This window comes from Hemitrygon akajei, chromosome 11 (assembly GCF_048418815.1).
Source record: "Hemitrygon akajei chromosome 11, sHemAka1.3, whole genome shotgun sequence".
In the NCBI taxonomy this organism is placed as follows: Eukaryota; Metazoa; Chordata; class Chondrichthyes; order Myliobatiformes; family Dasyatidae; genus Hemitrygon; species Hemitrygon akajei.
Genome location: NC_133134.1, coordinates 21632351 through 21649238, shown reverse-complemented (window position 1 = coordinate 21649238; position 16888 = coordinate 21632351). Strand labels below are relative to the sequence as shown.

The window sequence follows — 16888 nt, the reverse complement described above, 5'->3', positions numbered from 1 at the left end:
AGCAGTTGGGTATTACTTTATATATATTTTGCCCAACAGCATAAGTCCAGGTTGATTAAAGATGCATGTTAAGACGTTTTGCCACCCAGAGCAAGTAGGCAAGTTGGATCACTTCAGATTCACCACGGCATCCACACTAGGGATGTGTTTGCAATGGGGCTCATTGTAACTCACCACAAATGCATTGTGTCCAGTTCTTGATGCCTAGCTTTTCAAGAAGTACCCATTCTACACCCTGTTAAGCAGATCAATATTTAACTTGCAGCTGGAAAGCAAAATGTTGTTCCATCACTACAGGGCAATTTATCATATCGTAAAGTTACAACATTCAAAGTGCTTGATTTAATTTGGTGTGGATGTGTCCAGTAAGTTTTTTGGCAAAAGCATATGGTAGCCTCCTTGCACCGGATATACCTTCCATGTAACCTCATCATAAATTACATCCTTGCAGTGCTTAAACAATTAAGATTTCTTACTGTTGGCTAAGTTCACATTTTCAAGTTCTGCACTTAAATTCTATCTTGGCAGTCCAAAATACTCAAATGAAGACAGAAGAATTGCAGTAAGTTAAAAACACAAGTATGCTGAATAACATTAAAAATGCCAGGATTTCTCTCCAATTCGCTCAACTTTGGAGAAATGAGCAATGAGAAACAAAATTAATTGGCACATGTCCATTTAAAAGCCCTTGATTTCAGTAATAGCTGCATGGCCCAAAAGTGAGGAAATGAAACTCAAGAAGCCCATATTAATGACATCAAGCAACTCAATTCCTTTAATTAAGTGTCAGCTATGGCTCAGATTCGGACTCTCACTTCCACAATAGAAGTTTTGCAAGTTCAAGATTCAATCTACCAGACATAAATTCCAAAAAAGAAATGCAAATTTCTATTTCAATGCAGTACTGAGGTGCTGACTTGTGGATAAGATCCAAAAACTGAGGCTTTGTGCATTCCCTCATTTTAAATTGGACTTGGTCAATATCCATCTGTTTTATTTTCTTGGCAATGGGCATCATTAGCAAGGCTAGTATTTATTGTTCATCACAAATGATCATTCTGATTACAATAAAACCAGAAAACACTGTAAACACAAGATCCATGGAAAGTAAAACATTGAGAATTTCAGTTTGGAAACCCTTATGCTCTCATCATTATCACGAGGTAACTTGAACGTCTGAAGTCAATGTATTGAAGGTACTCTGCATGCATTTGGGCACTGGGACTAAAATGACAATGGTTTAAAATAAATCATTATCTATAAAGTACTTTTGTACATTGAGGTCACGAAACTCACACTATAAATAAATAAATGCAGTCTTTCTAATGTAGTTTCTGGACAACAGACTTTTTGTAAATTGCTGTTGTATTGTCATTGTAGAGTATGGTGGGAATATTGAAAAGTTCAAAGTACATTTATTATTAAAGTATGTCTAAATTATACAAACTTGAGATTCATCTGTTTACAAGCAGCCACAAAGCAAAAGACCCAACAGAACATAGTTAAAAAAAAGACCAACACCTAATCAGAGGAGAGAAAACAGCACAAATCATGCAAACAATAAAAGCAAGCAACAGCATTCTGAAACAAATTGAGTTCCTAAATCCAAATATCGGCTGAGCCAGAGAAGGCTTTTAGCCTCGGTTTTAGTTCAACCTACAGCGGGGCAAATTTTTGCAAAGCTCGCAGACACGAAGCAGTCTCTCAGCCTCAGCGCCGAGGAGAGCGGAACAAAACGTCACAGGCTGAACTGGCTCAACTCTCGCCTCCGCTCCCAACACCATGACTTCTCAGTCCATCTGGCTCTCCTTTTAGATTGTCCAAGCACTGGGTCGTCCCCTGCACTTGGACTCAGGCCCCACCCAGTGGTACACTCTGGGCTGCTTCCAGCCCATACTTGAACTTTCCAAACCATAAGACCATAAGACATAGGAGCAGAATTAGGCCATTTGGCCCATCACGTCTTCTCTGCCATTTCATCTTGCCTTCTCCCGATATCCCTTCATGCCCCGACCAATCAAGAATCTATCAACCTCTGCCTTAAATATACATAAAGACTTGGCCTTCACAGCTGCCTGTGGCAACAGATTCATCACTCTCTGGCTAAAGAAATTCCTCCTCGTCTCCATTCTAAAAGGGCGGCCTTTATCCCGAGGCTGTGTCCTCTGGCCCTAGGCTCTCCCACCATAGGAAATATCCCCTCCACATCCACTCTATCAAGGCCTTTCACTATCAATAGGTTTCAATTAGGTCACCCCTCATTCTTCTGAATTCCAGTGAATACAAGTCCATAGGCATCAGACACTCTTCATATGACAAGCAGTTCAATCCTGGAATCATCTTTGTGAATCTCCTATGAACCCTCTCCAGTTTCAGCACATCCTTTCTAAGATAACGGGCCCAACTCTGCTCACCATACTCCAAGTCAGACCTCACAGTGCTTTCAACATTTAAGGTTTCAACATTACATCCTTGCCTTTATATTCTAGACCTCTTGAAATGAATGCTAAGATTGCATTTGCCTTCCTCACCACAGACTCAATCTGCAAATTAACCTCCAGGGAATCCTGCACAATAGTTTTTTGTAATTTCTCTCCATTTAGAACCAACTCTTTCATTTCTTCTGCAAAAATGCATGGCAATACACTTTCTGACACTGTATTCCATCTGCCATTTCTTTGCCCATTCTCCTAAGTCTGTCTGTTGCCACTCTACTTCCTCAAAACTAGCTGCCCCTCCACCTACCTTCCTATCATCCACAAACTTTTCAACAAAGCCAATAATTCCATCATCCAAATCATTGACATATTATGTAAAGAGCATCAGTCTCAACACAGACCCCTGTGGAACACCACTAGTCACCGGCCGCCAGCCAGAAAAGGCTACCTTTATTCCCACGCTTTGTCTCCTGCCAATGAGCCACTGCTTTATCCATGCTAGAACATTTTCTGTAATACCATGGGCTGGTAGCTCGTTAAGCAGCCTCATGTGTGGTTTCCTTTCTTCTGCCTCTCTCCCTTCTTGAAAATTGAAGTGACATTTGCAATTTTCCAGTCTTCCAGAGCCATTGTAGTGATTCTTGAAAGATCATTACTAATGCCTCCACGATCTCTTCATCCACCTCTTTCAGAACTGGGTTGTACACTATCTGGTCCAGGTGACTTATCTACCTTGAGACCTTTCAGTTTCCCAAGAACCTTCTCTCTAATTATGGTAACTTCGCACATTTAATGATCCCTGACACCTGGAACTTACAAGTCACTTTTTATTGTCATTTCGACCTCTCTCTGTAAGATGACACGTCGTTCTTGCTGATGAGACCCACCACAGTCGTGTCATCAGCGAACTTGATGATGAGGTTCAAGCTGTGTGTTGCAGCACAATCATGGGTCAGCAGAGTGAACAGCAGTGGACTGAGCACACAGCCCTGGGGGGCCCCCGTGCTCAGTGTGATGGTGTTGGAGATGCTGCCTCCAATCCGGACTGCCTGAGGTTTCTGAGGGATGATTGTGTTGAATGCTGAACTGAAGTCTATGAACAGCATTCGAACGTACGTGTCTTTTTTGTCCAGCTGGGTTAGGGCCAGGTGGAGGGTGGTGGCAATGGCGTCATCTGTTGAGCGGTTGAGACGGTATGCAAACTGCAGGGGGTCCAGTGAGGGGGGCAGCAAGGTCTTGACGTTCCTCATGACGAGCCTCTCAAAACACTTCATGATGATGGATGTGAGTGCAACGGGACGGTAGTCATTGAGGCAGGACACTGAAGACTTCTTCAGCACGGGGACGATGGTGACGGCCTTGAAGCACGTTGGAATGGTGGCGCTGCTCAGGGAGATGTTGAAGATGTCAGTGAGAACATCTGCTAGCTGGTCTGCACATCCTCTGAGCACTCTACCAGGGATGTTGTCTGGTCCAGCAGCCTTCTGTGGGTTGACCCTGCACAGGGTTCTTCTCACATCGGCCACGGTGAAACACGGCACTTGGTCATTTGTAGGAGGGGTGGACTTCCTCGCTGCTATGTCATGTTCCACCTCAAAACGAGCATAGAAGTTATTCAGCACAGCTGGGAGGGAGGCATCACCCGCACAGTCAGGTGATGTTGTCCTGTAGTTGGTGATATCCTGGATGCCCTTCCACATGCGCCGCATGTCGCCGCTGTCCTGGAAGTGGCTGTGGATCCGAGGTGGGGGCTGAGCTCCGCCCGGTACGCGTCGGGGATTTTTGTGTAAACAAGGTCCAACGCATTCTCCCCCCTTGTTGCAAAGTCCACATACTGATGGAATTTGGGGAGCACTGACTTGAGGTTTGCATGGTTAAAATCACCGGCGACAATGAACAGTCCATCAGGGTGTGCGTTCTGCAGTTCGCTAATAGCCCCATACAGTTCACAGAGCGCCCCCTTAGCATTAGCACTGGGGGGGGAATGTAGTCATCAACTATGAGGACAGTAGTGAATTCCCATGGTAAATAAACACCATACTGCTAGTATCTTCCACAGTGCAGACTGATGCAAAATATTTATTCAGTTCGTCCGCCATTTCGTTATCCCCCATTACTACCTCTACATCGATGTGCAACTTAGATTCTCACTCCCAGTTTAGGTGGACGGGTTCCAAAACAACTCTGCTTCAACTTTTCTCGACTCCGAAGTTCCACCATCTCCACTTCTTTCCATCTTCTCCTGGAGCATGCCTCAACCTCACTCCAGCTCCACCTCGCACCCACACATCTCAACCTTCAGATCAGCCTCACCTTCACTTGCCTCTTCATTGTTTGCGGTGATTGTTTACTATAACTTTCTGTATAAAAAGTGTTATTATGAGAGTATTTAGTTGAATTTCTTGCTTTGAAAACCACCAGTAATCTGCCACCCAGGTTCAGTAGCGCCATCTACTGATTAACTGAGCAAGTAAAGACTCGTGGAGCTAATATGTAAACCTTGTACGTACTGGAGTTTCTGTTGGGTGTATTTAAGGCAGAGATTGATAGGTATCTGAGTAGTCAGGGCATCAAAGATTATGGTGAGAAGGCGGGGGAATGGGACTAAAGGGGAGATTGGATCAGCTCATGATGAAATAGCAGAGCAGACTCGATGGGCTGAATGGCCGACTTCCGCTCTTTTGTCTTAAGGTCTTAACTGAGACAGGATCTGTGGTCTTGTGGTCAAGGAGATAATGCAAAACTCTTTAGTGAAGTAGAATTTCATTAAAAGATCAGCTTTATTTGTCCAAAATTCAAAGTACATTTATTATTAAAGTATGTGAACCTTATACAACCTTAACTTTCATCTCCTTACAGTCAGCCATGAAACAAAAAACCCCAGTAGAAACCATTAAAACAGAAGACGGCCAAAGACCCAACATGCAGAGAGGGGAAAAAACGAACAGTGCAAACAATAAAGCAAGAAAACAGCATTCAGAACTGAAGCTCACAAGACCAGGCGTCACTACAGCCCATTCAGAAGGCTTCAGTCCAGTATCGTCGGGCAAACCCCGCGAAGCAGTGAGCCAAACTGACCCATCTCTAACCTCCAACCCTGACACCGCGACCATTTCGATATTACCTGGAGCCTAAATTGCCCAAACCTCAAGTCGTTCCTCACCCTCAAACTCATTCACTCTGATAAGGCCAGTACCCAAACTTTCCAATTCTCCCTGGCTCTTAAATCAATCAAACCTCAAATTCCTCTCACCTCAGCTCCACCTCAATGGTTCAATATAATAACAGAGAATGTATAGGGTATACAATCTGAAATTCTTACCCTTTACAGACATCCACAACACAGAAAAAACCCAAAGAATAAATCACAGAAATGTCTGAACCTCACAGCCCTCCTCACTCCTCCTCAGCACAACCAGACATCAACCCTCTTCCCCCACCATACATGCAACAGCAAAACAGTCAGAGAAATTAGTCATAACCCAACACTTTGGTATCTCAGACAGGTCTTCTCATGAAAAAGGGAGACAGGCTGCTCCTGCAACAAATATCGAATTACCCAACCTTTCCACAATTTGGCTCCACCGCATCGAATTGCCTCCAAGTCTACTACAGCGACTCCAGCCCAGATATAACTGTCCTGCCCCAGCCAAACTCCAGTTGTTTACAATGCAGCAGGAATGCGTGTGAATGATCTGAGTGAGGGAGATCATGGTAAACAATTATGAGATGCTGACCTAAGTGGAGGAAAGAAGTCTCCTAAGTCTTCAGTGCCGTGACCATTAAGAGTCAATGAAAACCAAGTAGACCACACATAGTTTGAGAGGCCAAGGATTAAGGAATGGAGAATAAAGCCAAGTACATGGAAGAAAGATTTACACAAACATGGAGAACTGATGAACAAATACAGATTAGAGCAACATTACTGTTGCCCGAGGTTTTTAAAAGACCAAGAGCTATCAGCTAATTGTCAGTTCTAGTTTGTTATGAAGGATAGAATATTGTATTTAATAAACAGTTGTCCTTTTGCATTAAATAATGCTGTTCATTTTAACTTGTCCAAGAATGAGTCCAGTCTTACACTGATTTATCTTACGTATAAACTGTACAGTTTTATTTACACCACTAAATATCTACCTGGTCTGGAAATAAAAATGGTAATTCAGATTTTGGAAAAAAAGTAAAGGTAAAGTTAAGACTGAATAAGTAATATTACCTAAATGACATTATTAACATTATCTTTCATGCAATGGACGTAAACTAAATTACCCAAATTCATGCTGGTTTCCTGGAAACTCTCAGCACTGAGGCCACACCTTCTAACCAATGCACTCATGAGTGAGTTGATGGTTGCTGTTCCCCTTCCAGACAGCTCTAGAAATATTGCTCTGAAAATTATATGTATTACACATAAAAGAAACACCAAAGAATATTTTGCGGTAGTAGTTCTGTCCCAGGAATCCAAGTCACCATAACAACATGTTCAAGCCGTCCTTTTGCTTCTCATTTCATTATACAAGTTCCCAATTGTAACTCTCCCCATGGTTCACAATAATAGCTTCCTTGTTATTTATTAATATGCAACTGGACATATACCTAACATTAACAAACTTCAAGATCTTCACAGGAGGATAACAAGCCAAGAGATTCTATGTTTTTCAACTCCTATTTCACGGCACGATTGCATCCAAACATTTTCAAAGAATTCATGTCCTTATTCTGCTTCCAAGGTGATCACATGCCTTGGCATTTCAAGTTGATAAGGAATCAAGTAGGAGGCAGTGTTTTGCATAAGCTTATGGCATATATTGTTGGAGGTCTTCCACTTCAAGTTTCCACATGCTCCTGTGCAGAGGATTACCAGAGAGATCAGTCACCTTGACAGCACGTACAACAGGTTCAGGTCTACAGGACTGCACCACACCCATCACCATCACATATTTTCCTGCAAGAAAATATTTCATTAGTGAAGGTTCTCACAGTCTCAAATTAGGCAATTAGATACAAACACTACAGAAAAATTAAAACAAAGACAACACATTAGGCATCACCTGCGTGGAGTGAAAATGTTATAGTTTCAGGTTGCTGGTCTTTCAACAGAATTTGCATTTAATAATTTAAAATCGATATATCCTGGAAACAACTAATAAGTGTAAATTATGTTCCAAATAGCATTACATGATGTACAAAGTTGAAGAACCTTTTGTGAATAAACTTTCAAATGACTTAATGTGAGGAAGTGAAGTAATATCCTAGCCCTAATTATATCCATTTTTAATCCACAATGAGCATACTGAAATTATGCTCAATAGTGTGAAACTACTCTAGATCATGAAAGCAATTGCAAATCCATCTCAGTGACTTTAGTGACCTATTTCTGCCTTCCTTGTCTGCTGCAGTTCTGAAAACAATCGTTCTTATAAGTACTAAATGTACACTATGTCAGTGACACTCAGCCACCGGAGTGCAGAATTTTACTGTGTAGTCCTCACCGTCACAGTTAGCACAAGGCTACTACAGCTTGGGGGCTTGGAGTTCAATTCTGCCATCATCTGTAAGGAGTCTGTATGCTGTTCCTGTGGAATGCAAGGGTTTTCTCCGGGTGTTCTGGTTTCCAGTCCTTGTGTTTTTGTGTGTAGGTGAGTCTCTTGGTTTTGTTTCCTCTTCTGAGGAATGGCTTTTTGGCAGCAACTCTTCCATGAAGACTACTTCGGACAAGACTTCTGTAGACCGTGGAAGGTTGTATTTGGGTTCCAGAGGCTTTTAGGAGTTCAGAACTGATAGCAGTGCTGGACTTCTTTCAACTTAGAAGGGACATCCGTCTGATGTTATCTCTCATTTGCTGCATTTGGTTTCGTGCCCCACCACTGAGTTTCTGGCCCTCTAAGTTTCTTTGCAATTCTTCAGAAGAGCTTGGACAGCACATCTTGAAACTCCTGTCTGTTGCGAATTTTCTGCTTGAGAGAGACTTTGTTGATGCAGGATGACCGCCTTGTGTCTTGTTGCTATGTTCACTTTTGCCATAGTGTAAGAATTGATGATTTGAAGGTTAAACTGCCACATCTACCATAACCTCATCTTTTAGTTTAATTGTCCTTCGCCCATTTTTATTCTTTCTACACCCGTTTCAGTTTCAGTTAGTCAGTTTAGTTCATTCAACTCATGTCATTGATCATTAGTTGAGTCATGTCATTGTGTTATCTTTGTTTAATCATGCACCGGGCTATCAAGTAATCAAGTTTTTATTTGAAAAGTGGCCTATTACTTAAATGTTACTTTCTTTATTGAATTAGAAAAAATATTCTGAGCAACATTTTAATTTTTTGAAAACTGTTTGGAAATCTGAAGTTTACTTTTTTCTACTGACACTAATGCAGAAGACAAAAAAAAACATCTAGGGTGCCTTAGACTTTTACACAGTACTGTATGTAAGATTATGAGGGGAATAGATAGAAATATATACAGGATTATAAGGGGAATAAATAGGGTAAATCATAAGACTCATTTTCCATTGGTAGGGTATCCTAAACATTAGGCATAGGTATGAAGAGGTGTAAGGTTCAGAGGGAAGCTGAAGGATTCTCCCTCACCCCCAACACATATACAGTGGCATGCAAAAGTTTGGGCACCCCTGCTCAAAATTTCTGTTACTGTGAATAGTTAAGTGAGTAGAAGATGAACTGATCTCCAAAAGTCATAAAAATGAAACATTCTTTTCAACATTTTAAGCAAGATTACTGTATTATTTTTGTTTTGTACAATTTTAGAGTGAAAAAAAGGAAAGGAGCACCATGCAAAAGTTTGGGCACCCCAAGAGATTTGAGCTCTCAGATAACTTTTACCAAGGTCAAAGACCTTAATTGGCTTGTTCATAATCATCATAAGGAAAGGCCAGGTGATGCAAATTTCAAAGCTTTATAAATGCCCTGACTCCTCAAACCTTGTTCCAACAATCAGCAGCCATAGGCTCCTCTAAGCAACTGCCTAGCACTCTGAAAATTAAAATAAATGATGCCCACAAAGCAGGAGAAGGCTATAAGCAGATAGCAAAGCGTTTTCAGGTAGCTGTTTCCTCAGTTCATAACGTAATTAAGAAATGGCAGTTAACAGGAACAGTGGAAGTCAATTTGAGGTCTGAAAGACCAAGAAAACTGAGAGAACTGCTCGTAGGATTGCTAGAAAGGCAAATCAAAACATCCGTTTGACTGCAAAAGACCTGCAGGAAGATTTAGCAGACTCTGGAGTGGTGGTGCACTGTTCTACTGTGCAGCGACACTTGCACAAATATGACCTTCATGGAAGAGTCATCAGAAGAAAACCTTTCCTGCATCCTCACCACAAAATTCAGCATTAGAAGTTTGCAAAGGAACATCTAAACAAGACTGATGCATTTTGGAAACAAGTCCTGTGGACTGATGAAGTTAAAATAGAACTTTCTGGCCGCAATGAGCAAAGGTATGTTTGGAGAAAAAAGGGTGCAGAATTTCATGAAAAGAACACCTCTCTAACTGTTAAGTATGGGGGTGGATCGATCATGCTTTGGGCTTGTGTTGCAGCCAGTGGCACGGGGAACATTTCACTGGTAGAGGGAAGAATGAATTCAATTAAATACCAGCAAATTCTGGAAGCAAACATCACACTGTCTGTTAAAAAAAAGCTGAAGATGAAAAGAGGATGGCTTCTACAACAGGATAATGATCCTAAACACACCTCAAAATCCACAATGGACTACCTCAAGAGGTGCAAGCTGAAGGGTTTGCCATGGCCCTCACAGACCCCGACATAAACATCATCGAAAATCTGTGGACAGACCTCAAGAGCAGTGCACGCAAGACAGCCCAAGAATCTCACAGAACTAGAAGCCTTTTGCAAGGAAGAATGGGCGAAAATCCCCCAAACAAGAATTGAAAGACTCTTAGCTGTCTACAGAAAACATTTACAAGCTGTGATACTTGCCAAAGGGAGTGTTACTAAGTACTGACCATGCAGGGTGCCCAAACTTTTGTTTCGGGCCCTTTTCCTTTTTTGTTATTTTGAAACTGTAAAAGATGGAAATAAAAAAGTAATCTTGCTTGAAATATTAAAGAAGTGTGTCATCTTTAACTTTATGCCTTTTGGAAATCAAGTCATCTTTTACTCGCTTAGCTATTCACAGTAACAGAAATTTTGACCATTGATGCCCAATCTTGTACATGCCACTGTACATATATATATATACACATACATACACACAAAGAATGGTTGAAATCTGGAACACACAGCTTGACGGGGTGAAGGCAAGTACTCTCACAACATTCACGAAGCATTTAGATAAGTACTTAAAATTATAAAACACAAGAATTTCTGCAGATGCGAAAATCCAGAGCAACACAAAATTCTGAAAGAACTCAGCAGGTCAGGCAACATCTATAGAGGGAAGTAAAGAGTCGACGTCACTTAAATCATCAAGGCATTGAAAGCTACAAAACAAATGTAGGAAAATGGGACTCATATAGAAAAGCACTGTACAACTGTTGGCATGAATTAGCTGCTCAGAAGGATCTGCTGCATGACTCGACGATTGTGCTTTAAAAGTGCTGGCTGACAGAAGTGCCTTGGCACATTCCCAGCTCAAGAATCATGTTCAAAGCTAGCCTCACTTGTTGATCTGTGACCAAGGCGATGACTTTGCAATGTTAAATTACTTAACAAATAATACACATGAAATATTATGAAATAGCACAATACAGTAATATGCTGGAACAAATCAGAGTGAAACAGTTAAAATAAAAATGCTCCCTTTCATTGTTCAGGTAGAGTTAGAGACAGCATCATATTTATTAAGGTATTATCAAGCTATTATCACATGAGACCACAACTAAGGTAATGGGAAGGTATAGGATAGCATTATGGATGAAAAGAGAGGCTTGCTCTTCTCCCCTATTTGAAGATTCCAGTCATAGTGAAAATCTCAGGCTGAGATGGTGTTCTGTAAATTCAGAATACAGTAGGGTTCCAACTCCTGAAAACCCAAAGAGTTTGCTAGTTGGAAATACAGCCACCCGGCAATACAAGTAAATAAAAACATAGGGCAACCAGTGAAACTTTTTTTTCTGCTAGATTTACAATACAATGGCAAACTGTAATGCAGGTAGATTTGGAGAAGGAACCCTTATCACCTTATTATCAGTCTCCAGCATGCTAAAACCGACATGTGAATCTATCAAACCAGAGACCCACAGTAGGTGCAACAAAACTGACAAACCAAAATCCCCAAAATATATAAAGCATTATTCTTCAGTTAAAACTACAAGTCCTAGACACCTTGATGGAAGAGGAGGTGGAGACCTCCTTGAAGGCAGAAATCCAGAAACAAAGTCATGAAAACTGATTCGGCTCCATGAAGAAGAGTGGATCACAATCTGGTGTCACTTTATTACATACTTCCTGTACCTGATAAAGAGGTCACTGAGTGCATGTTTGGCCTTCTGTTGTTGTAGCTCATCCACTTTAAGGTTCAATGTGCTGGGTGTTCAAAGGTGCTCTTCTGCACACCACTGTTGTCACACGTGGTTATCTGAGTTAATGTCACCTTTCTGCCAACTTGAACCAGTCCGGCTCTCTAATTAGCAAGGCATTTGTGCCCGCAGAACTGCTGCTCTCTGGACGTTTTTTTCTGTTTATTGCATCATATTCTGTAAACTCTACAGACGGTTGTGCATGGAAATCCCAGGAGATCAACTGTTTCTTTTTTTTAAACTTTTTTTATTGTTTTCAAATAGTTACAGAATAAATGTGTATGAGAGAAAAAAAATGTTACCCAGCCCCCCTCCCCTTAACCCCTCCCCCCTAACATCCCTAAAAAAAAGAAAGAGAAAAAAAAAGGAATGCCTGGATATTGGAGGGTCCCCACATGCTCCACGGAGTTCGTAATAACTTTAGTGTATGCATTTATTTCTTTCCCCAAGTAACCAATTATTTCATCTTCGGAGCACCTATATATTTAATCCTGTCTTTTGTAAATAAGGGCGTATCCAGATTGAATAAATATCAGAAAGAATTTATAAAAATTGCATTGGCAGTAGCCAAAAAAGCTATTGCAGTGACTTGGAAATCGGATACATATCTAAGTACAGATCGTTGGAAGAACGAAATTTATGGCTGTATTCCACTTGAAAAAATCACTTACAATTTAAGAGATAAATATGAAACATTTTTAGATCAACTGTTTCTGAGAAACATACACCACCCCGTCTGCACCAACAATCATTCCACGGTTAAAGTCACTTAGATCACATTTCTTCCCCATTCTGATTTTTGGTCTGAACAACTGAACCTCTTGACCATATCTGCATGTTTTTATGCACTGAGTTGCTGCCACGTGATTGGTTGATTAGATATTTGCATTAATAAGCAATTTCATACATGTACTAATAAAGCAGCCAATCAGTGTACACTTAGTACAAGGAACTGGTGCAGACAGAGGAACATATTCTTACTAATCAAAATATTTGCATACTTGTCAAGCAGGGAAGAAATCATCCCTGGGAAGAAGTCATTCAGGGAAGAAGATGGCAGAGTTTGCCATCGAAATGTTGGTTATAATCAATACCTGTACCTGGTTTGAAGCCCAAGAAGCATCTATTCATATAATGTAGAATGTTAAACAATGATAGTGGGTGAGTTATTCAAACAGCAACCTCTAAATATCTTCTCTGTCTTTTAGCTCAAAACAATGTCAAACCAATACAAGTTGCACAGAGCTGCTAAAAAGATACGAGCATCAATTTTGCTAAGTGATGATGATGTTACAGATGGAAGACAGTTCCATCATTAGATCACCATTAGAATACTTGAAGGCAAGTGAAACAGGGTCACCTGAAATCATAGCAGATGACAATGGCAGTTCAACTGTAAAACACTGGGCATAGCTGAGGAAGCATTAAAAGGCCCGCCAGAGACAGAGTGGAGTGGAGGTGTTTTGCTGTTGTCTTAATGGGTAATAAGCCAGTTTAATGCCTCAGAATGTTATTTGAGGGTGATTTATCATTCAGGAGTGTAATACCATGGAATTTCGTAACCCAAAGCTTAGCACACCATTCTTTAACCAAAAAAGTATTGAACCAGAATTCTAAGTGACTCCACTAAGCCATTCCCAACCTTAACATTAAAGCACCCCTTCAACATTTTCACCATGTAATTTGGACATATAGAATAGGCAAGGGCTTTCTGCTTCGATGCATCTTTCCATCTTATCTTCCCATGTAAAAACCATTTAGAATATAAACTAAAGATGCATAAAATTGTCATGTTACCTCTCAAATGATGTGGAATAGTGGCCATAGTTTAGAAGGTGGCAGATTATCTAGCACTGCTTTATCTGTTCAGATATGACATGGGAGTAATGATCCTTGTACCACTTCTTGAAAATTCTGGACCTCAAATTCATCAACAAATGACCATTTTTTTTACCTTGGAATGGAAAATACCAAGCAGCACTACAGAAGTAACACTTTTCAATCCGAAAACCTTCACAGGCAAGGTAAGCTATAAACAAAGGCAGAGAAAAACATGCTGTATGATTTTTAATAGTATTGTTGATTTGTGAACAACTGACTCTTCAAGTGGGATAGAGAACCACGCTACCAAGAGATTAAACCAAATACCACAAATTTCAGCTTACAGTTGTTTTAATACAGAAACAACTTCGCTGATCTAAATGAGAAAGCAATTATAAGACATAGGAGCAGAATAAGGACATTTGGCCCATCAAGTCTGCTTGCCATTCCATGATAGCTGATTTGTTATCCCTCTCAACCCCATTCTCAGTGTGAACTTTAATGCCCTCACCAAACAAAATCTATCAGCCTCCACTTTAAATATACCCAATGACTTGGCCTCTCTACAGCCATCGTGTCAATGAATTCCACAGATTCTCTACCCTCTGGCTAAAAGAAATTCCTCCTCATCTCTATTCTAAAGGGACGCCTTTCTTTTCAGAGGCTGTGCCCTCTGGTCCTAGATTCCCTCACTATCCTCTCCAAGAACATTCTGTCTGGGTCATCCTAAATGAGGCACGTATTAAAGCCAGAAATTCAAGAAAACTGCCTATGTGTGTGCTCAATTCTATTCAATGCAGGTAGGTCAAAAGATACTGCATGAAAGAAAATAACAGGGAATTTTTTTCAAACACTTACTCGAGTTAAATACAGTTGATACTTCACTATTTAAAAAAAAACTGAATTTCTACTCCACGAATCTCAGATAACAAATAAGTGAAATGCAGAAAAGGCAGAGGAACTCCAAAATGGATTATCACTTAGGCAGGATGGCAGGCCCTACTTTTTTCTCCAAAAATATGTTCTGCTTGGGAAACAAAAGTAACTTGATGGCCAAAACATATTTATTAACATACAAAAACAGATACCCTAGATTTTTGTTGCATAGTCCAGTCAATGTGTGTACATCCACAGTGATGAAGTGTTTTAAGAGGTTGCTGATAAAACATATCAACTTCTTGCCTGAAAAGTAACTTGGATCCACTCTAATTTGCCTACCAGTACAACAGGTCCACAATGGACAGTATTTTATTGGCTCTTCACTCAATCCTGGAACATCTGGACAGCAAAGATGCATACATCCGGATAATCTTTATCAACTACAACTCGGCATTCAATACTATCAACCCCTGTTCCCCAGAAGTAATCAATAAGCTTCAAGACCTTGGCATCAATACCTCCTTGTGCAATTGGATCCTTAATTTTCTCATTTGCAGAGCCTGATCAGTTTGGATTGGCATATCTCCTCCACAATCTCCATCAGCACTGGTGCATCACAAGGCAGCATACTTAGTCCCCTGCTTTATTCACTTTACACTTATGACTGTGTGGATAAGCAGAGCTCCAATGCCATATTCAAGTTTGCTGATGACACCACTGTTGTAGACCGAATCAAAGGTGGTGACAAATCAACATATAGGAGGGAGATTGAAAATCTGGCTGAGTGATGCCTCTTACTCAATGTCAGCAAGATCAAGGAGCTGATTATTGACTCCAAGAGGAGGAAAACTTAGGTCCCCGAGTCAGGATTCAGGATCCGAGGGATTTAAATTCCTCAGTGATATCATTTCAGAAGATCAGTCCTGGGCCCAGCACATCAGTGCAATTATGAAGAAACCATGGCACAGCCTCTAACTTCTCAGGAGTCTGCAAAGATTCAGCATGACATCTTAAACTTTGACAAGCTTCTACAGACGTGTGGCGGAGAGTATACTGACTGATTGGATCATTGGACTGATTGGTCTGGTATGGAAACACCAATGCTTTGAACAGAAAATCCTACAAAAGGTAGTGGACACCACTCAGTCCATCACAGGTAATGCCTGTTCCGTGAATGAAGTCAGCGGAGTAAAGTACTGGTAGATATGAAGCAGCCTCTTTATTCAACAAGATGCAGCAGGCATTATATTGAGACCTCTTCAGTGGAAAAGTGTTACCTGGCACAACACTACACAACATTTTCTGTGCTAAAGATCAAAGAAAATTCAGGACAATTCAAACAAACCCATATTTACAATCCCTTCTTTAATCTACACATGTGACAATCTCAAAAGCCTGGATCTTCCCACCATCACACCCAAAATAATAACTAATTACTATCATATTGATGTATATGTAGACAATCAGTTAAGTGTCTGTTTTCTGGTCTGTCTGATAAACATCAATGCATATTCAAAACTGAAGGTTGCTCACTGAAGTCAATATTCGCTTTATGTCCTAACCCTAAAAGCCCTCCCCACCATTAAAGTTAAAAAAGTTAACGTTTGTCCCAAGCCTTATAGGCTCATCAGGCTGGTGCTTATGCCGGTATAAAACGGCATGAAACGACTGAGAGTACGAGACTCCCCCCCCCCCCCCCCTTCCCCCCGGATAGGACACCAGTCTATCGCGAGGTTACCCCCCAGCATTTGGCCAGTACCCATTTCCAGCTGGGTGGACTGGAGCAATGTATGGTTAACTGCCTTTCTCAAGGACACAACATGCTGCCATGGCTGGGGCTCGAACTCACAACCTTCAGATCGCTAGTCCAACGCCTTAACCACTTGGCCACACGCCACCTCCCCACCATTGAACACATGTAAACAGAGCGATGTCTCAGAAAAGCAGCATCTATCATCAAAGACCCCCATCACCCAGGTCATGCTCCCTTTTCACTGCTGCCATCAGGAAGAAGGTACAGAGGTCTCATGACTCACAGTACCAGGTTGAGAACAGTTATTACCCCTCAACCAGTGGGGTAACTTCACTTGCCCCATCACCACACTGTTCCCAAAACCTATGGACTCACTTCCAAGGACTCTTCATCTCATGTTCTCAGAATTTATTGCTTATTCATTTATTTACTTTTCTTTCTTTCTTTTTGTATTTGCACAGTTTGTTGTACCTTGCACATTGGTTATCCGCCCTAATGGC

At 41.0% G+C, this 16888-nt stretch overlaps 1 protein-coding gene across 1 annotated transcript in view; it reads right to left on the bottom strand.

Moving 5' to 3' along the window:
- Window positions 1–748: 748 nt before the first annotated feature.
- rmi2 (RecQ mediated genome instability 2) overlaps window positions 749–16888 on the bottom strand; it is a 37732-nt gene continuing 21592 nt past the window's right edge. Inside the window, exon 2 of the mRNA XM_073060364.1 lies at window positions 749–7383. Coding sequence (XP_072916465.1) covers window positions 7235–7383 — 149 coding nt within the window. The 3' untranslated portion in view covers window positions 749–7234. The remainder of the gene's footprint in view (window positions 7384–16888) is intronic.